General features: G+C 50.9%; 1 protein-coding gene across 1 annotated transcript in view; it reads left to right on the top strand.

Moving 5' to 3' along the window:
- The window catches only part of LOC131212945 (galactosylgalactosylxylosylprotein 3-beta-glucuronosyltransferase P), a 43,617-nt gene extending 26,050 nt beyond the window's left edge, over positions 1–17,567 (top strand). Inside the window, exons 2-6 of the mRNA XM_058207042.1 lie at positions 10,725–11,454; positions 14,177–14,399; positions 14,839–14,993; positions 15,077–15,367; positions 15,437–17,567. Of these exons, the coding sequence (XP_058063025.1) occupies positions 11,008–11,454; positions 14,177–14,399; positions 14,839–14,993; positions 15,077–15,367; positions 15,437–15,544 (1,224 nt within the window). The 5' untranslated portion in view covers positions 10,725–11,007 and the 3' untranslated portion in view covers positions 15,545–17,567. The remainder of the gene's footprint in view (positions 1–10,724; positions 11,455–14,176; positions 14,400–14,838; positions 14,994–15,076; positions 15,368–15,436) is intronic.
- Positions 17,568–22,557: the final 4,990 nt, after the last annotated feature.

The raw sequence follows: 22,557 nt of genomic DNA, 5'->3' as shown, positions 1-22,557 counted from the left end.
GATAAAGCAGAAGGAAACTGTAAACTGATTGCACAATTTCCATCGTTCGTCTTTCTCAGCTAATCCGAGCTCGAGAACGCGCCCTACGGGTTCTACGCTGAATTGACTTCCTCCGTCGTTTTATTTTCTTACTCAAAAAACACGGAGAGCGATTTTTTTTAGGAAGGCGTTCTTTATGCATAATGCGTGGCATTTTTGCGAGAGGGATGCTTTATCGCGCGAAACATATCGCCACGCCGTCGCCAAAAACCCATCGACTTCCGCCCGCCGGTCCGACCGTGGCTGAAGCATGTGTAAACGGCGCAACCGCTTCGAAGGCGATATGATTATGCTAATTTGACACGGTGGCAGCGGTACCTTGCCCTTGCCCCTTGTCGTGTTAACGCTACCCGGTCGCACACACATGGTGGCCAGACTGAGCTGAACTTGAACTTTGCCGTTATTAAGCCGGGGGAAAGATTGCATCTTAACGGCCTGCGCGGCAGCGAAGAGGGCAAAATTTGATCGCCCGTTTGATGGTGTGGATTGCTAATAAACGTTCTTTATGTTTACATTTTTTAATTTTGGCACCGTCAAACGGGATCCTCCTTTCATTTATTGGGGCAAATAGAGCGATAAATGTTGGCATCACTAAAATGAAACGATAAACATTAGCGAATTTATCTTGCATGGGGAGATTAAGTAGAAAGTTTAATTTTTTAAATAAAATAGTTATAGTTATTAATTATATTTTAAATCACACCACCATTCTCTGGTGGCTTAAGAGCCGCAACAACATTACATTTTCCCGACGGATCGTGTGAACCGAGCCACCGTGATGCGGTTGATTTCCGAAACTGCTCTACTTGCTCCACTGTTTCAGCTCCTCGAACGGTTATCGAAAATTTACATAAACCCACGGGTCCCACCGTTCCGAAACGAGATAATCTACTGGGGCGCACCGGTGCCGGAGTCGGTCGGTCGCGCTTCAATTATTACGCATTGAACGTCGGGATAATTCGCTCCTGCTTCACACCTGGAGACCCAAGCTTCCGAAGCTTCCTTTATCATCTTCCCATAACGAAACATCACCGTTCTACGGCACAGCATGACGTTTAGCGCTACCGGCGTGACACAGTCGAGTCCCTTGTCGAATTTGTATGCAGAGGAAACGTACGTATCCCCCGGGCTAGTTAGAAGCGAATCACGACACCAGACGCGCGGGGTGTGGATATGGAGCGGGGACACAGGCCACAACTGGGCGGGATGGGCGGTCGTTGTTTGCAAGCGAACAGCTAGACACTTGCGTATCGCATTGAGTTTTATCTTCATTGGACGTATCCGGTGTGCGGCCTGTGGCTGTCCGCTGGCCCGGGTCTAGTGCGCCATTACATTCTGACCTTCTTTCCCTCGTTGGACAATGCAGTGGGGGCCTGTGCTGTGCGGCAGTGGCAGTTCGGACCATTTGATCGCATCATTTGTGTCGATCCGTACAGAGATCCCAGCTGCTATAGGTTTTCATTTCGATTGGGACTTGCTTCATTAACTTTATTCTCTACTGCGACTTCAATACTTTATTTACTTTTAGTTTCCTCTTCAAACGAGAACTTTCTTACTTTATCAGTTTGGTGACTTACTTTACTTATAACAACTTACTATCTTCAACTAACCTACTTGCTCTCTTTTACTATCTCTCTTTAATTAAGTTTATCATTTTTTTTGTACATTTGACTATATTGTTTATATTTACTTTTTATGTGTTTTTGCTTTTCCGTACAATCTATTTTTTATTCGTTGTCTCCTAGAAATTGCCTTTTTCTAAATACTGCCAACGGAAGATTAAGTTAATTTGCAGTAAACCTAAAGGCCCTCCTTTTTCCATTCGAACCACCATCTGCAGATGGTATCGTGAATGGCAAAACTTTGCTAGAGGCAAAGTAGATACGCGATAGAGAGCGAGAGAAAGAGAGAGAGCATTTCGCAAATGTAGGTCGTTAGGCGATAACGAACCTCGCGATTGCGTGTGCGGGTGGGGACACGGGATGATAGATCGGAATTGCTGCAGATGTTTCGAGCAACAAGTTGCCACCGGAGAGCAGCGCATAAAGCAGCAAAATCCTCACAGCAGTGCGTAACCGTCAACAGCACAGCGGGAGGGGAGCAACCGTATCCGTATCACCGTGGCTGCAACCAACGCCCACTTCACCCACGAACGGCCGAAGGACTTGCCCAATCTGTGGAGACCACCGCAACTGACGCATCGTCGGGGGTAGTAAATAGGCCGGATGTTTCTCCCATTTCGCAGATGCGTCCAATGGTTCCACTGCGGGTCTTGGGAGATGCCCGGCAAGATTGCCCCGCCATTTGCCCCGTGCGGGTCCCACAGCATCCCAGCGGCACGTTGGGAGTAGATTAATTGATTTATGCGATAAACCTATGCGAGCAGGAGAGAAGAGCAGCGTGTGCGTTGTCCCAACAAAGGCATACCTCAAAATGGTCCCACGGGCCACGGGGCGTCCAAAACATAATTAAACGTTCTTCGGCGTGTTATGCTTCGCCGTGATCGGAGTACCCTCCCCCGGAGCCGATCGGAGATACTGCATTCGACGCGGTCCTTGGTGATGAATAATATTCCGAAGTCCGGAAGAAAAGGAGCCAAAGTTCGGATTTCCTCCAGATGATAAACGATCCCCCGTGCGCGTGTCGTTGGTCTGGCGTATCCTGATGAACTGCCGTAGATCTTGACCGTACGAGATGGACCCCCGGCCCGGACGGTCCATTAGGAAGTTTGTGGGATGTTTGCTGCTGTTGGTGGCGCATCCCATTACAGGTGGGGTCCATCCAGATTCCACATCTCGAGCGCCATCTCTCGAGATCTATTAACCTTACCATGATCCGAGTTGAACAACTTTCTTGCGGTTCCTGTGGTCAGCAGCCGTCCCCTGATGAGAAGGGACCCCAAGTTTAGCTTGATCCTCAATTAGGTTGCTTCGTTGACTGCGTTAAATTAAATCTGTGACTGTCTTCTGCACTACAGGCAGTCAGACAGTCGACCGATGGCCACGTGAGTGCGGTACTTTTTTGCCACGCACTAGGCGCAAGATAATCATAACTCACCAGGCCGGCAGTTTAGCATTCCTACTTTACATTTCTTTTGTCCCGCAGGCACAGGCCCCTTCCAGCGGGATAAGATTATAGGATAATGGCGCGCCGTTTCCGTCTGGGGAATTTAATTTTCGTTGTCCGGAACATCAAACGAGCCTCTCGTGTGCCGGCCCGGGCTTGTGTAGCTCGAAGGAGTACGGCACACGTTCCGTAAAACCAAACAACCTGCCCTCCGGGCTGATAATGGATTATTGGAGCAGCAGGAATCTAGCAGGATGGCCAGGATGGGCTTAACATGGTACATGGAGCGATACACGGCACACAACACACGCTGGGTTTGGAGATAGCAAAATGTTTCGTCCCCAGAGCGGGAGCGGGAGCATTGGAAAATGTGTTGTTCCATGCTGTTCATTCGAGGGCACCGTCTGTAATGGCTACACCAAAATTAACTCCTTCACAGCAGAGAGCTCCGTTTGGCCAGATGGTGTTTGGCGATGTGTTCCCGGTTAGTGCGGACCGAACGTGAACGAGTCAGGGTCTTATCGCTGAACTGCACTTCGATGTAGCTCGTTTCGGAATGCAACGCCCGTCCAACCGGTGGTGATTATATCTCTCGAAGTTTTATGCACCGACTCGAAATGGGACCCAAACTAACTGAGGGGCCCGGAATGAATGTTTAATTTCCGAGAGCTGCACGAATTGGTTGGCCGAATGTTTTCACGGGGTTTGCTTTAGTGTTATTAAACCCGAAAAATGGTCGCACGTCGTCTGATGGACTGTAATTTCCATACTCCCGGTCCGTGGTGGTTGTTCCGGGGCGGCCGCACACCCGCGCAACATGTTGTCCGAAAAACATGGCATAAAATATAATCTAATAAAACACGCGCTTCCCGCAGGCCGAGGGCAGAGCCTGGGTGTCCGGGTTCCGGGAGCGACCAAATGCTCCATAATTTATGATCCGCCATATTTTGCACCCCATTCCACTACGTTGGCCGGCGACGACAACGACGGCGACGGCCACCGGACGTTGTTAGTGGTGCTTGTCGGTGACGGCGATGGTCCTATGTTATTGGATCGCCTGTCTCTCTCTCTCTCTCTCTCTCGCCGGTCGTATCTCGCCAGTTGGCGTCTTTTGTGGCCCCAAAAGGTGCCGGTGGTTTCGAACAGGAAGTGACACCAGCAGCATCCTAGCATCGTCATATTCCGAGGCTTCTCACGTATTCCTTCGCAACGGTATACGGAAAGGAGCGCAAAATGGCCGTTCTCGTGTCGTGTCGGTGATCTTGGTAGTTTGCGCGACCGGAGAGAGAAAAAAATCCCAAAAAAGACCAAACGCGGTACGACCACGAGTGAGGCAGCTCGAGAAACGCGGATCCGGAAATGCAATCGGAGGTGCCGTGGCGATGAGGCGCACGGTTTTATGTGCCACCCATTCATCTTTTCCGCGTACGGCTCCGACGCGGAAACGTCCCCGTTCTTCCACCGCGCCGTGTCTGGAATGGTCAGAGTTCAATGAAATGCCAGAAGCCGCCAGCCGGCCAGACACTTCGGGAACGGGGAAACCCGTCGCCCTGAACGCCAGCCCAGTTACCTTCAATGAGTGAGCAAATTTCTAGAAACTCCACGCTCGGAAGATGCGTAGCCCCCCAACCGGAGTTGCCTTCACACAGTAGCGGAAAGTTATGATTAAAATCAACCAAACTTGGCACTCTCAGACAGGGGGAGCGACCACGGAAAGTGGAACACCGGCTGTGTCTGGTCGGGCGATGCTTGAAAATCACGCTCCTATAATTAGCTCCCCTTTGGAGCTGCTGCGCCGTTCCTAGCTAGACGCTTCCGTCTCTCGCTCTTGGGAAATCGTTGGTCCGGACCCGGGATTTGTTGTAGCGGTCGTGTTGCCGTTGTCCCGTGCGTGTCGAGGCGAGCCCCGAGCATAATCAAGTTATCATATGTAATATGATCCCTGCTTCAGCTGTCAGCGTTTCATCTCTCGGATTGTGACACTTGCGAAGGTGGGACCGGGGCCCGGGATGCATATCGCGCCGTTGGTGCAGCCTTTTGGAATATTTCAACAACGCGAACGCACCCAGTCTAGAGACCGAGTCCGGGTCTAGCGCGTCCATCAGACCCACGCTGACGTGTGTCGATGTCCGTGCCCTACACGCTGCCGACTAGGTCCGCTGATGAGTCCAGTGGTTCGCGATGTCGTGGCAGAGATAAATGTTCTCACCATGTCCCGTCGACCGGGGAAGTGTGTAGCCAGTTGTGGAGCAAGGACCAGGACCAAACGAACACCGTTTGACGAGTGTTTGGCTAATGACTGTCAGACGAAGCACAGTGACGACAGGCGGTTCTCGCAGGCTTTAGCGCTGGAACTATTTGCCGGAGCCAAAGTGCTGAAAGTTGTAGCACATTGCCGTCGTCGGCCGAAAAGGGGGCTGCTGCGAGGGATTGAGTTGTTTTACATCATTCATCACTTTACGGGTTTATTAAAATTCAACAAAAAACATTTAACATTCATCTGAAACTGTTTGGGTATTTCTCATCTTAAGCGGTTGTTTAAAAATCTGGAATTTTTCCTTTCAGTTAAATTCCACTCTAATCCATATGTGAGCCGTGCAGCAGAAACCATAAAAAGTTGTTTGCAATGTTTTAGTTATGGTGAAAATAAGTTTTTATTTCAAGAACATTACAGAAATAAATGAGGTTTAATCTGCAGAACGAACCTCTGTCGAGGCACTACAAAATCCAGACGGCCGTTGGCATTCCGATTCGGTCAACGGATCGTGACGACAGCGGCCGGGCTGCCCGGAAGTACGTACACCCGGCCAGCCGGCCGGTCGACCGGTGATGTCGCCGGTGAAGAAAGAACGGTTTGCGCACCATCATTTGCCGTTCATTAAGTTTAATTTTGCCGAGCCCTCGCGGTGTTTATCATTTACGGTGCTTCAGGTCTGCGGATTTTCCGCGATTTTTCAGTTCTTTTTCGAATGAAAAGGGTTCTTTTTTGAAGCAGCAAATGCTCCTTTCTGGCGCACGCGGTACACCTTCGTGTAGCCGGGATCAGCGGATATGCTGATGATGCTGCTGCTATGTTTAAAACCGCCTACCGGTAACTGTGGGGCGAAAGGAACAGCAGAGGGCGGCCCCACCGATTCGCGGGTCGAGCATATTAAGGGTTTGCGGCGTTGAAAAACCGGTGAATTATGTATAGGGTGCGGGTGCGATTACGTTTACGAGCGATGCGCAGCCCCCGCGTCCTTTACGCTGTGTACGCTCGGGTTTGAAAGCCCGAACCACGGCCTTTTCGAATGCTCACGGACCCCTGTGCAACTGGCAAGTATTAACTAGATTACGGCCGTAAGCGACTCAGTCTGCGGTGTGTGTGGAGTGAATTTATGAATGTGGCGAACAGGGAGGATCAAACGGGCGCACGCGGCCACGCTGCAGCAGTATGGCGCGTCGGGACTCATTTGCAACAGCCGCAAAATTATAGCACTCGAGCCAAAGGGGTTTGTTTGTGGATGTGTGCAATTATGGTTGTCTCGAGAAGGCACAGAAAAACCTGGTCGTGGTCGTCGAACAAAAGTTGTTCACGATTAATAAAGTAATTTGAAGTGCAGAACTCCAAATGTCTTACCGACAGGCGTGCTGGCGAATGCGACCGTGTTACGGGCAGGATCAATAATAAAATTTTGTTCTTGGTACTTGATGGTTTTTACTGCACAGCATACTTTCAGTTCTCAACACCCAAAAGATCGGGGTGAGATCTGCCTCATTTGCAAAAAGGGTCGTTAAACATATCTACTTTGAACCCGAGTTTAAATCGTGTTACAAAATGATACCGAAATGCAGGAAATGTTTAAACTGCTTTACGAAGTGCTGTCATTAATGAGAAATTCCATTAAAATTCACAAAACTGACTCTTAAAGAATTAACTTGAAAAGAATATTTAGAAAGCCATTATATAAAGTCATTTGAAACGATTTTTTAAAGCTTAGTTTCGCTATTTATTTACCTATTAATATTTGCATTCGTATCTTACCTTAGCTTACCTCATTTTGCAATCTTTCAACTTTCTTACTTTCCTGACTGTGAATATCCGTAATCTTGAATTATTTTTAACCTTTGCTGATCTTTTAACGAAAAAGATTGTTCCGAATTCCCTACTCAGACTACGCATTTCGACTTGAGTTTTTCGAGTGATCGGCACTACATTAACGCCAACGAATTTAAATCCCAAACGCCGCAACTTAAACCGATGTTTAGCGATTGCACCTCAACATTAAACACCAGCTTTGAATGAATTATAATTAATATCGTCCATTACTCGGGTGTGTTGTGCTTCAATTCGGAGCTCATAATTGCTAATTTTCGCAAACAGGGCGCGCGCTATTGTTTCTCTCGCTCGCTTCGTTTTTGTTGCAAATCCCAAAATAAAATCTCCGTAACAAAGTTGGTAGGTCGGTCGGTTCGGTTAGGTTGCGTTAACTCAAAGCCCGCCTGGCAATGCTGGCGGTGTCAGCTGTCGGGTATCGGGTTGCACCCAAACATAACCTCATACAACAAAAACATGGCCAGCCCACTCTCATCACCGTTCCCGGGTGGGTTGCGGGCGGCCTACTGGCGTTGCGCAGCATAAATTAACCAACGCAACGCTGGCCGTGGCCGCGGCAATTATAGTACATTGCATTGTATAGGGGTCGCCTCCGCGCTCGGATGGCAACGCGCGTTATGCTCGCTCATATGACGCGGGTGGATGCTGTGGGAGGGTGTTTTGATTTTTGTTCCAACAACACAAAATTAGGTGTAGGCCAAAGCATTTCCGGTGTCACCGGATGACCGCACCGGATGCCGATGCTGGTGGAACCGTTCCCAATCGACAGCATTTCGAGCGGTGCCGTGTTGCTGTTGAGGTGGCCAAATGTCAACGGTCCAGTTATGGGGCCCCTCCGCCGAGGGGTTCCCATTGGCATGAGGTCCGTTGATGGCGAGCATCCCGCTAATGATGTCATTTGTAGATCGGATGACTTATAAAATAATCAGCGGATCGGTGCAGCGGAAGAGCCCAAAGCCATTGGGTCGATGGTAGTTTGAGTTTTAATAGCTTGTGAGCCGAATTATCTTCCCTTTTGCGCCATTTTCTTATCACTTGGTACAGAAATCAACGAATCTACCCCAAAAGAATGATCAACAATGAAGCAAAAATAATGAAATGAAATAAAAAACAAATCGATGATTTTACAAGTTGATCTAACCGATAAAATCCTTCTCTCCTTCTACAATGTTTTCCGAATTCCGTGGATAGATTAAAATTCAGGGCCACTCTTGGCGTTGGATCAAGCATCGGAAGCTGCTCACCATTAACGCGTACGATATTTGATTGCTGTTTAAGTGATGAGTGCGACTACGAACCACCGCAATCGGGACAAGTACGCACTTGGCGATGACTGACCGGACATGAATTACACATTTCGCACGATAATGAATCAAATCGCCGCCGTCGGCAGTGCCTCCGGGGAGGACCGATGGAGCACTAGTGGCCGGACGTGATAAATGCACTCGCTTTGATTGATAGTCCACGCTTCGACGTGCTTGTGAGGGCGCGCGAAGGAGATTGATCAATGCACTCTCGCCGGCCCCTAACGAGAGCGCTTTTATGCTTTCATGCATCCGAATGGGACCCCACGAACCCCGGACCAATTATGTTTGCGCCGTCAGCGCCGTTTTTTGTTTCTGCCCGGCCATTTGGATGACGTTTGGGCGGACGAAACAGATGCGACCAAATAAAACTGAACCACGCGGCTACGACTTTGAAGTGTCCGGATATTTAGTTGGAAACCTCTTTGGTCTCGGCAGCGTCCGATTGCTGTTTGTTCGGAAGTGCTTTCGAATGATGAGCGGGCAGCGTCAGATTGCCCAGTCGCCTCGTTGCGGTCCAATATGTGTCACTATTTGTTCGATTCCGGATTGCTTTCTGCTCGTTGCGAACATTATCGATTGTTGCTGTTTTCATACTGCTTTTTTAACGTTAGTATTTTCTAATTTTTGAATGTTTGCTGGATTTTTTCCTTTTCTTATCCTATACTTCGTTGTGTAAGCTTCTGTAGATCATGATCTTATAGTTTGACTCATTTTAAAAAGGATGGTTATTTATGCCGGAAAAACGTAAAGCCCGCTTCCCGGCAACCGACCGAAACTCTTTTTCGAAAAACTGAATTTTTCATCAGCTCCATTTTCATCACGTCATACAACAGTAGCACCATATTCGCGGCATTGCATCAGTCGCCGGATTGAATTTGGATCACCGACCGGGCGTTAAGCACTTCGACTGACAGCTGACGCCGCCGGGAGCTGGATAATAGGCCGGCCTATAATTTGGCGAAAAGAATCACTGGCACACACTGAGGTGATGCTTTTATCGCGGCTCGAACTTGGCCCGCTTCCCTTGACACATCTTAACCCAACTCGGCCAGAAGCGGGCCGAGGCCGAGAGGGATGCTGATGCTGCCAATAAGTGGGTTGCTAACACCGTACCATCGGCCATTCGGCCCCTCTCTGCCCAATTCGGTGTTGCCGAAAGTAGAACGCACATAACGCCGCGTGTCGAGATGGACGGAAATGTGGCCGCTGACGTAAATGAATAAAATATGAGCCCGCTGTTCCCGCTTCCGGGGGAAGTCGGCTCAGCTTCGCGACACATTGTTCTACAAATAAACATCAACATCGATCGGTTTGAGAGCGACCACTATCGGATCTGGCTGAGTGCCGCCAACTCCACCGGGCACCAGAAAGCATGGCGTCATCTTTCAAATCGCTGAAGGAAGTCTCGGACCGTGATGCCGAAATAACTTCGGGTCTATTAATGGTGGCAACGTGGCTGTTATGCTATTTCCGTTCGGTGACTATGGCGTAAAGCTGCAGGAAGTACTGGAGATCAATAGGGAGCGTGTAAACAGCGTCTCCAAATCGAAGCCACCAGAAGTCCAACTCGGGAATTATTGGAAAGCAATCACCAAAACCAATTGACCAACTCCCTGGGGAGGCTGTCGTCGCGAGGTTTCGGGAGCATAAACAGTCGCCAGCGCCACTTATCGACCGACTGGAGCTCGCTCCGGAGCTTGTCCTTATCAGCATAGCTGGCCGTTTGCTGTGGCCGGCCTCTTATTTTACTGTTATTGTTTCTCACTTCTGCTTCTCTGCCCGAAACACGATAAATATTCCTTCCTCTGGCAACGCGCGCGGGCAAGCCGTTGTTGGAATTTACATACAATTACCGTCTCGTTAGCCACGGGCCCGGCAGAGCCCAGCAAAACCACCGGAAGTATCGCGTGGCAAGCGACTCATGTCCGCGGCGACGCCGCTTTGATATGTTTTGATAAGAGTCCGAGTGCCGAGTTCGTGGAATCATTAGAATGGAAAAGAGACCGGCAAGTGGGCAGACTGAGAGAGAGAGAGAGAGAGAGTGACGAAAATAGGCGGTCGGTGTAGGATACGCGTGGCCGTCGCAGCCCGAAGCCTGTTCATCTGCTCCGGGCGATTGATGCAAATATCCACTCACAAACACACACATTGGGTAATAAATAATGATGTCCTTGTTTATTTATGTTCCCTCTTCTTGGTTCGCTTCTTTCCTCTAGGCGCCTCCAAGGACTAGCGCAATATTGTTTACACTGGCGTCGGCCTCCCGATGATGAAATTCGTCCAGCGGAACGTCGTCCATCCACAGCAAGTCGAGGACATCGGCGCGTCGCGTATCGTCCGTGTTCGTCTGCCCCAAGTAATTGTTGCTGGTGCGGCCGAGTGTAGCCACCGGTCCGACCAAACCGAAGTCTTTCGTAGTTAGAGCTTAACTAAGTAAATCTGGCGAGAACCGCCTGGAACCAGTGGAGTACCAGAGAGTTCCGACGTAGAACCGCCATCATGCTCCGATCGTACAAACTGTATCTGATGCTGCTGGTCAGCTCGATCTTCTTCATCGTGTGCCAGAACCAGGGTTCGATCACGAATCTCGTCAGCAACGTGTCAGCCACATCCGGGACCGGGTCCGATGACGATCCGCTTGGCCCCCAGGGACTCGTGGCGGCCGATAGCGACCTAACGGCGTTCGGGGAACCGGAACCGGCACTAGCGGAGAAAATCCGCTCCAGGAGTCTCAACTTTAAGGAGCTGCCACTGAAGCTCGACCGCTCATCATCGACGTCGGCCGCAACCAGCAGTTCGGCGGCGGCCGCAACAAGCCCAACATCCGCCTCGACGACGATGTCCACGACGACGGCGTCGACGACGACCACCACTTCTACGACCACGACCGAGAAACCGTCGGTGGTGAGCAAAGAAACAGCGCCGGACAGTACCGGACAGCAGCAGGTGAGTAGTTCGAGTCGTGGACAGCGAATTGATGAAGGATGTATTAATGTCACTTTCGGTTTGGGAATATTGTCACTCCCAAAAGGCTCAAAAGGTCCAAAGCTTGCCGTTCAGCAAACGGGCAAAGGGGCACAGGTGAAAACGCTCTCCAAATGTTCGATCAATATGCCCTTCGTGACTTACAGCTCCATTTTGGGGGGGCCCATAAATCTCGCTGTTTGTGCCAATCGTCCAAAATCCTAGATTTTACGCCTTCCAAAGCCCAGATTTTCACCGAAAATCCGGCTTTCGAGCAGAAAATAAAAAAAAATCGTTCCAATTCAAATCGTTTCCAGATCTAAAAACAGCGGAAGCACCGTGTCGCGAAGTAGAAAATTGAAATCCTACACACGCCCCAACGGAACCGGTCCGCGAACGGACGCGAATGGTCGCGGTCTTGGGCAAAAAATAAATTGCACTTCCTTCGGCGGACCCCGACCGTGCATTTTGGGGTCCGGTAAAAAAAGGCTTTCATCTCCATGACCGTGCGGCGGACTATTACGCAAGTTAGCCAGCGCTACCCAACATTCATTCCGGATCGCCTACGGTTTCGGTTCGGGGAAAATACGCCCCAGGATTAGTACGATATTCGTTGGACCGACGGCGAGGAATGTTGAGTGGATTGCGGGAACCACTAACTTCAGGGCCGGCCGCTGGCTATCTGCAACTGCTGTTGGTGGTACATCCACCAAGTTACGGATGTTTGCGTATTCGGTTGCTCGGGACCCTACGCTGGCGTTTTCAAAAATGCATGCAACATGCAATTACAATCGCTTACAGGAATTGCATTCCGCCGCTGGCTGCTCCGCTTCCTATCGGGATCCGGTAGAGAGCACTCTAATCCTCAGACGATCCACAACGGGGGCGAGAAGTTGACGTTGGTTTGATTAGCGTCGGTGTGTATGCTGGCAATCGGCTGCCCGGGAGCTGTGGAACCGAATCGAGCAACCGTTTCTATAGATTGCTTGCATAATTTATTGCTGCATCGTTCAATATTGCACTACCGGAGGGTCGGTGCCGGCCGGTGTATGCTGGCTGATCCCACTGGCCGCTGGGATGCACTTCGCTTATCGAGCGAATCTGATTTTCGGACATGCTGGCGGTGGTCTGTGCGCAAGGTAACAGATGCTGTAAAATTCATGTCGTTGGCATTTTAGGTTAATTATGGCAATATTCGAACGGACTATTCGACGTCAATTGAACACACGGGGTCTTCCGCCCAGGTAGATGAAATGTTTGGGTAAACATAAATATGTTTACCGGATGTGGATTGTGGAGCTCGGAAGTTCCAAAACTATAATTAGTGAAGGGACTGCTGCTAGGCGTTCCCGATTTCTTGGTTCCCTTACCTAATAATGTAGTGTCGATGTTCCGGTTGATGTACGTATTTGGCGTAGCTGGGATGGCCGTTTTGGTTTTCTGTATTTCAAAAGTGACATTCTTATATCATAATCAACGTTCTCAGGTTGGCGTAATAAATGTTCTTCCCCATGTCCTACATTCTGTGCTACATTCTCTTTCATGTTTGCTTACCTTTTGAACGCCTCAAAGCCGTGTTCTGCAGCTTCAACCGGACCGGAAGGTTCTTTTTCCCTCAGCATTCATCCATCCGGACCATTAAACTCTACGGACTGTCCGGTTCATAAATGCGCCACTGACCTTACTCACGTGAGCCTCCTCCACGAGCGTACGCTATGTTGGAATGAATTTAGAAGGACACATGATGAAAATTATCCCGTCTGCCCAAATGCCCAATAAAAGGTTATGTCCAATTTTCCGTTCCATTAAAAGTGAAGCCTTCCACATGTTATTTTGCCTCGCCTCGCCGTTCTCATGGCCATCGCGGTGCGTCCAGTCATCCAAATAAACACACTCAGGTGGCCTTATGTTTGCTGGTGTCCACTGGCCGCAGCGTATCTGTTCCCTTCGGCCTTGCCATCGCCATCGTCCTAAGTCTGCCCGAGTCGCAGAGTGCAGCAGAACCGTACAGCCATTAAGGGCAAAAAACGGGAGGTGGTCCGTGAAAATCGAAAACCCATCACCAGTTCTTTCATCCTCCCGCCACACTGTGGACGTTGGAAAATTGAAATCCTGACCAGATTGGTGAGGGAAAACACAGACAAAGCTTGTCCTCGGCGACAACGGGGCATCTGGTGTTACTGGCCAGCGTTGGCTAGGCGGGGGTCCAACACCGGAAGCCAACAGGTTTCGCTACAACGCGATATTCGTGGCGTTAGAGTGGCGAAGCCTTTCGCGCGCGAAGCGACCACCGCGCGCTGGTCGAGCCTTTCAATTAAACTGCCAAACACCGTAAACGAGTTGCAATTACGCAACCTCAATCATCGATAAAAGCACATTTCGGAGCCGAGAAAACTTACTTTGGTCGACCTCATCGTCGGGTTCACCGGGGCCCCGTGGCGCCCGATAATTTATTCATCAAAAAGAAGGCTTCCGATTTCCGTGTAGAGCGGAACCGGAGCCTGACGGCAAAGTTTTTGGTCGCTTCCGGCAGAGGGCAACACCACACCGCATTGGGTCTAATCGAATTGCTGATTAAAAACAACGAGCGAAACTCGGTCCTTCCGCCAAATTAGACAACTTCCGGAAAGCGATACCGCGGGAAACGATTTGGCGAACCGTATGCTCACTCACTCGCTGTTCTCTCTCTCTTTCGCCTCGCCAGGCAGCGTATCGATTTCCGGTGGACACGGCCGTGCTGCCACCGCTGTACATCATCACACCGACGTACCGGCGGCCGGAGCAGATCCCGGAGCTTACCCGGCTCGGTTACACGCTGAAGCACGTGCAGAACGTCCTCTGGATTGTGGTGGAAGACGCGGACAGCTGCACCGAGACCGTGGCCCGATTGCTGGAAGAGATCGGTGTGCCGTACGTGCAACTCGCAGGTAAGCCGACGTGGAATCCATTTGCAAATTACGTACATCCGGGGAATTTTCGTTTCGCGGTCGCCGATGGATGGTCGCCAGCAACAAGCACCCCGCTGGACCGCAGTTGGTGTAACGTGGTCCTTGCGTTGGAATGCGTTCAAACATCTGGCTAGGAATACATCAGCAAGGCATGTCGAGGTCCGTCGGAACTATTCCGAGTATTCCTCCTCTGGACTGGACTTCAAAGTAGTTTCAGTTCAACGGCCATGAAGCCAGCCGCCAACTGATACGTGCCGACATTCTATCGGGGGCTGGGATCCGGCTCCTAATATCTAAAGAAACCGGAAGATATCCCTGGTGTGATTAAAGCGCAAAACTTCTGCAGCAAAAGAGTGCTCTCAACTTTCTTGCAAAATTAGCTAAATTGCGCTCGTCTCTTCTACCTGTTCCCCCACAGCGTCCATGCCGTCGCAGTATCGCAAGCACAAAGTAAAACCACGAGGAGTTTCCAACCGCAATCGGGCGCTCCAGTGGATCCGGGCAAACGCCACCGAAGGGATCCTGTACTTTGCCGACGACGACAACACCTACAATCTGAAGCTGTTCGAGCAGGTAACGTGGGTTGCGGGGGCAAGGACGACCGGAAGGTTGTCGGAAATGATACTTACCACACCTGCTCCCTTGCTCCTTTGCAGCTTCGGCGGGTGCGCAAGGTGGCCATGTTCCCGGTCGGGCTGATATCGAAGTTCCAGGTGAGCTCTCCGATCGTGAAGAACGGCACGATAACGGGCTTCTACGACGGGTGGCTCGGTGGGCGCAAGTACGCCCTGGACATGGCCGGGTTCGCCGTGTCCGTCAAGTTTCTGCACTCGCGCCCAAAAGCCCAGATGCCGTTCAAGCCGGGCTACGAAGAGGATGGCTTCCTGCGCAGCCTGGAGCCGCTCGAGCTGAAGGAAGTGGACCTGCTGGCGTCCAACTGTACGGAGGTGAGCGCACACGGTTCGGCCACGCTTGATCGGCCCCCTCGCTAACTGACACATTTTCCGCTTCACCAGATTCTGACGTGGCACACGCAGGCGAGGAAAAATCCCCCAGCTCCGGCCCTGGACCGTTCGAAGTACTCCGGCACGAACCTGGTGAAGCTGACGAACTGGCTGGTGTAGAAAGAGTGGACCACGACCGGGCACCAACTGGTGGTACCGCGTTGGTTGAAAAAATTATCCGTCTGGGTGTTTAAACAAATGCCGTAGGAGCAGGCTGCAGTATCCCCGGAATGATGTCCTGCAGGAGCAGCGAGAGAGAGAAGGAAGGAGCATGGATCGTCACGCTCGGGAATTGTGGGACAAACCGACGGTGCGTCGGGTGCGTTCGTTTTTGTAACAAAAACTGTTCGAAACATTACTTAGATAGCGACTCTTCGAGAGGATACCAAGTGCTGCTGCTGCAAATTCGTCATATTCGGGTTTGTGCCGCACAGAAGCACCACACATTGGTACTTAAGGCAGATTGGACCGTGACCGCCGTCTCTTTCCTTCCGTTTCCGGTCTGTCCGTCTGCAGATTGTTGGGTGCAAAGATGGATGCGAAACGGAACTGATTTGTATGGTGACCGATGAACCGATTGAACTAGCTGAAAGGGCCGCGTTTTAAGATTAGAGATAGCATAGGTTAGACCAGAAAAGTGGCCAAATCTGTTCACAAATCTACACAAACCACTAGCAATGTTCTGGTTTCTTTGGTTTAGTCGACACCGAAAAGTGTGATAAGCGCATAAGGGCGGGATGGGCGCAATGTTTCGAGATACGGTTAGTAAATCACAGCTAGTGCTAGAAAGTGGGATTTTTCTTCCACTATCTCCGCCAAGGACCGGAGGTCGGACCGGTCGAAAATGTATCAAGATCTTTGACACAGATGACACAGAGCGCAGCGCGGAACAAAATCTTCGTTCTTATCTCGTAAATGTTAACATACAGTATACAGTAAACAATATCCCCCACAATATACACATACACATTTCCGATTCCAATCACAAATAGTACGGAGCCGGAGTTGGCGGTTCGGCAACTCCGTTTGGCCATCAAGCGAACTCCGACCAGGGTCAGGAGAGATTTTAGATAGTAACGTTTTTAACCAATTTTTAATTGATTAGCCATGGACACAGGGCAAGCCCTCGCCAAACGCGCGAGGGCACTAAACATGATGATGATGCAGGAGCGCAAGAGCGATGGTAGCGATCCGTTTGATTCGGTTTTGTAAATATTACTACGAAAAAAATTCCAAGAATTTTTCGTTTCACCAAATCTTAGACTAGTGTGTAGATAAGCCACTCATAGACTAGTGTATCTAAATCGTAGCTTTTTATGATTTACCCGGAGCCATTCGGCTCGCGTTGTATTCACTCTTCTACTTCTGATAGGCGATAACGTTGCGTGTTCCGGGAGCATCCTTGCAGGAGGTCCCCTTTGAAGGAACTGGTGGAACTGAAACAACAACCCAAACTTACTGAAAGTACCTTTCGCCACTAACGATATAAAGCAATCCAATATTTTACTCCTCAACAGCGTAAAATGAGCGAAGCTCCTGAACAGTGTGCGTAAGGAAAGAGGCAACGGAAGTTGGTGTAAGTTTATGCTAGTGTAAAACCGGAACCTTCTTTTCCTTCGGGCGGAGCATATACAACCCGAACGCCGACATCCTTGATACCGACCCGAAAGACGAGAATGGAACGATCTCTTTCGCGAACGAGCTTCTTCGACTATTGAAAACAAAACGTAGCTGTTTACTGACTATTGTGTGTAGACTATTGTGTACTTTTCATCATTTTCCATTTAGTCGTGTGTTTCTGCTCGATAATATTTGATATTACACCACTGTTTGAGCTTTCCGATATAACTGTTCACTTTCTTTGCATATCCCACTGTAAGTGCTAAACCTAAGACATTGTTCGGCCGCATCGAGAATCGGCCCCGAAGTTAAGGAGGATCTTTTTGGAGGAGCGAAATCAACAGAAACTTGTGAAACCATGAATGAAGGAATAAAAACTAGCAAACCGTGGTGCGAATGGGCCATGTTCTCCGTAACGGAAGCAGAAACCGTAACAGGCGGTTCTGTCTGATAAGTGATAATCTACTATTCAAACTCTCAAAAGAAGAATTTTCGAGGAGCGTAAAAAACCAACCAACACAATAAAATCTACTTCAAACCGTACAGATTACGAGCGTCCACAGTTTAATTACTTTCATTAGCGGCTGGCGGTAAAGTAAATTTGACCATCGATAGTCCCACCGTGTTTCAGGTGCAGCGTGGACACACACCGTCCTCCCAATGGTTCGTGTCTGGGATTTTGTTTCAAAGCGAGCGCCATTTTCTTCCGCTCCTCGCGGAAGCCAACCAGCTTTCAGGGCGCGCACTTTCAAGCTTCCGCCCGTGACGTCATCACACACGGTGACGCCATCGTTCCTTACGCACCTACCCTCCCCCTGCCAACATAACCGGAAAGCGCGTGCTCATTTTCAATTTGATTCCGACCGTTGGCTGCGGGCCATCTATGGGTTGGTGAGCGCAGTGAGTGGTCGCATCGCACGCACACAAAGTATCGTTCGTCCGTTGCCCGTTCGTCGTGTGCGGTTGTGTAGGTGCGCTGGTTGGCTTTGCCGTGTCGGTCGCACGGTTTCAGTTCGGCTCTCGCGTTCAGCAGACGGCTGCCGCAACGAGTCCCCGGAATCCGGAATCAAACGCGGCCAAACGCGCGCACACCGTGTGGTAAGTGGAAAGCACACTGCTAACGTTTCAGCCTCCAGCCGCGTGGAATTACTGCGTTATTCGCGTTAGTTTTGCGACCGGATGGGCACAGTAGGAAGTTAAGAAGGGTTCAACAAGAAGCAGCGACGGTTGCGAGATTCGCGTGAGTGGCTTTTCGATTGGATCATCCAACCGTTCGTATATGTATCCGTCGTTGTATCGTAGTATCCCCAACACACAGCATGGGCTACGCACTGCAGATAAGAAAGAGAGCAAGAAAAGGAATGGCGCGAGAGAGTGAGCGAACGCGAGGCACGCATTTGGCTCATGCCACGCTTTGAACCGCTTCGCTGGTGTGCGTGTCAGCCCTGCGACGGTCCACGTTCCAACGAGCGCGCGCGTGGTTGCGTGTAAAGAATTTTCCAACTTGCTTTGCCCCAACATTCGCTCGCTTGCCACGATCTCGGCAGAAGCAAAAGCGGCCTCCTTCGATAAGCGCGTGTGATTCTTCGAGGCCCGGCGTGCTGGTCGTTCGTTCGGTGCGTGCATTCGGAACAGGATTGTAACCCCCCCACGGTGAGCACGGTTTTTTGCGCCAGACCCCACGGATAGGATAGCACGTTCCGATTCGCGAGTATGAAAACCATCCGTATGGTAGTTTGATTATTTTTTCCGCTTCTCGGTAAGTTCCCGCTAGGGGTGTGTGCGTGAAAGAGAGAGAGAGTGTGTTGGTGAGGTGAGAAAGTGTTTCGCTCGGTTCTACGCGCCCTTTCTTTTTGCTTCCTCGCGCGAGAGAGCGAGAGAGCGCCCAACCGGTGAGAACGGGCAAGGTGAGCAGTTTAGCTCACCTTCTGTTGAGTTTTTTTTTTGCTTTCTTCATTCGCCGTCGTAGGAAGAACTTTTTCGCGCCGCGCATTGAATTTCCGGCATTGAATGTGTGTCTGTGCGTGTGTTTGTGTGCCTCCAGCGAGTACACACAGGGTAGGCGGTGATTCTGGAGCCCGTCGTGGCCAAAATCGTTGACCGCAACGTCGGCAACAGAAGAGAGTAGTGGTGGTGCGTACAGTGGGAAAGGTGGCGTCAGCTTTACACTAACTGCGCGGTAGCACATCCATTTTGTTGTTGTTGCTATCTGGGTCTTCGCCCCGTAAACCGGGCAGGAAAGGAATTGAATAGCAACGCATGCTACCCCGAAAGGGTCGCGAGCATTATTGCCGTCTCTCACGTATGCGAGAGTGAGCAAGCAAGCTAGTGAGAAAGCCACGGGGCAACGCGCGTTCTATTGGTTCCTTTGCTCCTTTTTGGGCGTCGCGACGTAACAGGCACCTATTATTTACCCTGTTCAAGGATTTCCAAGGAGTGGAGCACCTCGCGCTCGGTAAAGGAAATTCAGCGTGCGAACGAGACCGTCGCAATTGCGAGTGAGCGGTACCGTCTGGGGCAAGGTGTGCCGAATGGCGCGGTAACGGACGACGGCGGGGCTACTTAAAACATTCTCCACAACAAACATTAATCCGTTTGGAAGTGCGTGGCGTGGCGAGCGAGCAATCGGAAGCGAAGCGCGCTCACTCTTTTCGGCTCACTTCAGCAGCAGCACATCGTACAAGTGGAGAGAGAGAGCGAGAGAGAGGAATAAGCGGCGACCGGTGAACGAGAGTGTATGTGTGCGTGTTTTCGGGTTGAGTGTCCAGCGAGAAGCGCCGCGAACTGCGCGTGTGTCTGTGTCTCGTCACGCGGCTTGCTTTGCTGGAGCCCCATTTGGTCGCAGAATTTTCCCCGCAGGTCATTCCGTGGACGCTTTCCGTCGATACGGTTGAATGTACGGCGCGCGGCACGGCGCTCTAGAACGCGGATGGAATTCTCTCGCCGTGAAAAGCTATCCAGTAAGTGTATGCGTGTGCGTGTGCGTGGTGTATGATAGCGCGTCGCGTGGTAGCGAACGGGGAAATGGCGATAAAAAGGCCACACGGAATGCGAAAGCCGCCACGACGACGACGCGCGGTTTGGTGCGTGGTCAGCAGTGTGTTGCGCGCGGTGCTAGGTCCAACGGCGAGGAGCGTGGTGTTGCTCCATTTAATAGGCGTGAAAAAGTGCACGATCAAGGAAAAGCTTGCTGGGAAAAACACGATCGAAGCGCAACCGGTGGACGACGACGACGTGTGTTGTTGTCCCAAAAGCAGATGGCCAAGCAGAAGCGCTTTGGATTGATTATTTATGCACTTTCGTCGGCAGCTCCCACGGAGCAGGGAAGGGCCCGCTTCAACTTAGAGGCCCTAGTGGAGTATTAGTGTGCGAGAACCAGGCTACTGTTGGCGTGGCGTGCACATGATGTTGCGAGGGGCGTTTGATAAGACGATGGAAATCATGCTCCCTGCTGGTGGTGGTGGTGGTCCCCGTGGAACGGCCCAACCTTTCGTAATTCCCGAGTAAAAGAGTTCATGGGCCCCCGGAGGGCCAAGAGTTGCGTTGCCATTGGCAGAGGGCATGGTTGGTGACTCATCGTAACCATTTACCATAGGACCCATAAACAAGGGCGCCCCGTCTCTCTCTCTCTCGCTCGCTCTCTCCCGGTCCGATTGGCAAACATTCGGGGAAGTGATAATTTTTCCGCGCAACATTGGGATAGGTGGCCGCATTTCGAGCAGTTTGCACACCGCCACCACCGACATGCTGCAATACTTTTCCGTACCCTCTTCAACCGGGTCAGCAGCGACGGCGCGCTCCTTGTGGTGGTGATTGGCTGCGAGCCAATCTTCTCCAGTGCTCTCCTCCTGGACAGCATAATGAGTGGTTTCTTTCTCGACTTTGCATGCTGCCAGCGCCGGCGGCCCCGCACATCAGCCGCCACCACACGCGAATCCTGCAGGCGTGGCGTGCGCCTCCCGGAACGGCGGGTACCCCGGAAGGCTTGCCAATTTTTTTTAATGTTAGATACAATGAAGGACGGAAAAAATCGATTCAAGAATGGGTGAACGGTGCCATACGGCTGGCTGGTGTTTGGTTGGTCCCTTTGTCTGCCTCCAAGGACACACCGCAACGGGTTTTTCCGGGCACCGCTGTTCCAAATTTGTTGCACAACAAATAATGGCCGCTTATCGATAGAGAGCACGTAAACCCGTCTATCACCTTCCGGTGTTCGGTTGCGCACCTAAGGGAATTCCGGTTTAAATGATGGATTGTGGACCTATATGATCATCCGACACAAACCCACACTCCGCCTTTTGTAAACGACGAGCCTTTTGTGGAGGAATGGAGGAGTGTGCAATTAATTAAATTAAACATTTATAGAGCCCTAACATCGATTACCTGCCAGCAGTGGGACAAAGTGACTAGTAGCAGTCAGCACACCACGCTGCGCTAGTGGTTAGTAGTGGATCCTTCTTTTATTGTTAATCCTACCAAGTGCAAATGTGTTCACAAAATTCACTGTGTAGAGTAAACCCGCCGTTCAGTTCTCGGTACATTAAACTCCACGGGGGATCCTTTTGTTGCGCCGCATAGTTTTGTGCTGCAAAAGTGCGATCCCACGTCTATTGAGTATATGTGTGCGAGGTGGTGATTGCATAAACTTCCGTCTCCTCGGAGCAACACGAGGTGGCCATTTGAGCCAGGCAGGCAACAGTAGCAGGTGGTGCGACTCTGGTTCCATCTCACGTGGGCCGCGTGTGCGTTGAGCAACAACGCCACAATCAAGAAGTGGTGCTTGCCGAACAATGAAGCGCCGCGTGTGGTGTGTCCATGTGGCCCCGTGAACGATGCTAATGGCACACAATGCAGCACGCACGACGACGGCGCTCCAAGGAGGTTGGCCTGACGCGTGGCCTTCGCTGAACAATTAGCAGCAGCAGCAGTCAGTGGCGACGACGCGACTCGAGAGAGAGAGCACGAAGTAGCGAGAGCGAGAGAGCGTCTATTTAGCGCCCTCGGAGAACGGGATGGCCATTTAGTGTGTAGACAATCGCTTCGCGAGCGTTCCCTGACCGCCTGGCCACCGAAAAAAGGACCGGCCCCCACCGAGAAGCAACCCTAACGCCAAAAGTGTGAAATGAGATCGGGGAATTTCGTGGGTGAATGTACGCATTATCAGCTCTCGCTCGCACACAACACTGGTCTGCCACATACACTCTCTCAGATTGCTGCGGGTATGGGTTTTCGATTCGATTCACTCTAGAGCGGCACGCAACGCGGATGATGGCTTTCCGTCTCCACGCCGGAATCCGAGAACAAATGTGCAAATCATCCCAATCTTCCAGAAGAGCCCACACGGAGAAACAGGAAATCGCGTTGAAACAGGAAAAGCCAAAATACACTTTTCTTTTCGTAGCCTCCTTCGGCGGCTCCGTGGCGCACTATGGCTCGCGGATCACGGATTCCGGTCCATATCTCGCTCTGTTGGCTGGCTGGCTGGCTGCCGGGTTATTTTATGCTCGCTTTCG

The sequence above is a fragment of the Anopheles bellator genome, chromosome 2, assembly GCF_943735745.2.
Source record: "Anopheles bellator chromosome 2, idAnoBellAS_SP24_06.2, whole genome shotgun sequence".
In the NCBI taxonomy this organism is placed as follows: domain Eukaryota; kingdom Metazoa; phylum Arthropoda; class Insecta; order Diptera; family Culicidae; genus Anopheles; species Anopheles bellator.
The sequence above is the reverse complement of the archived record's forward strand: the minus strand, read 5'-3'. Positions and strand labels throughout refer to the sequence as shown.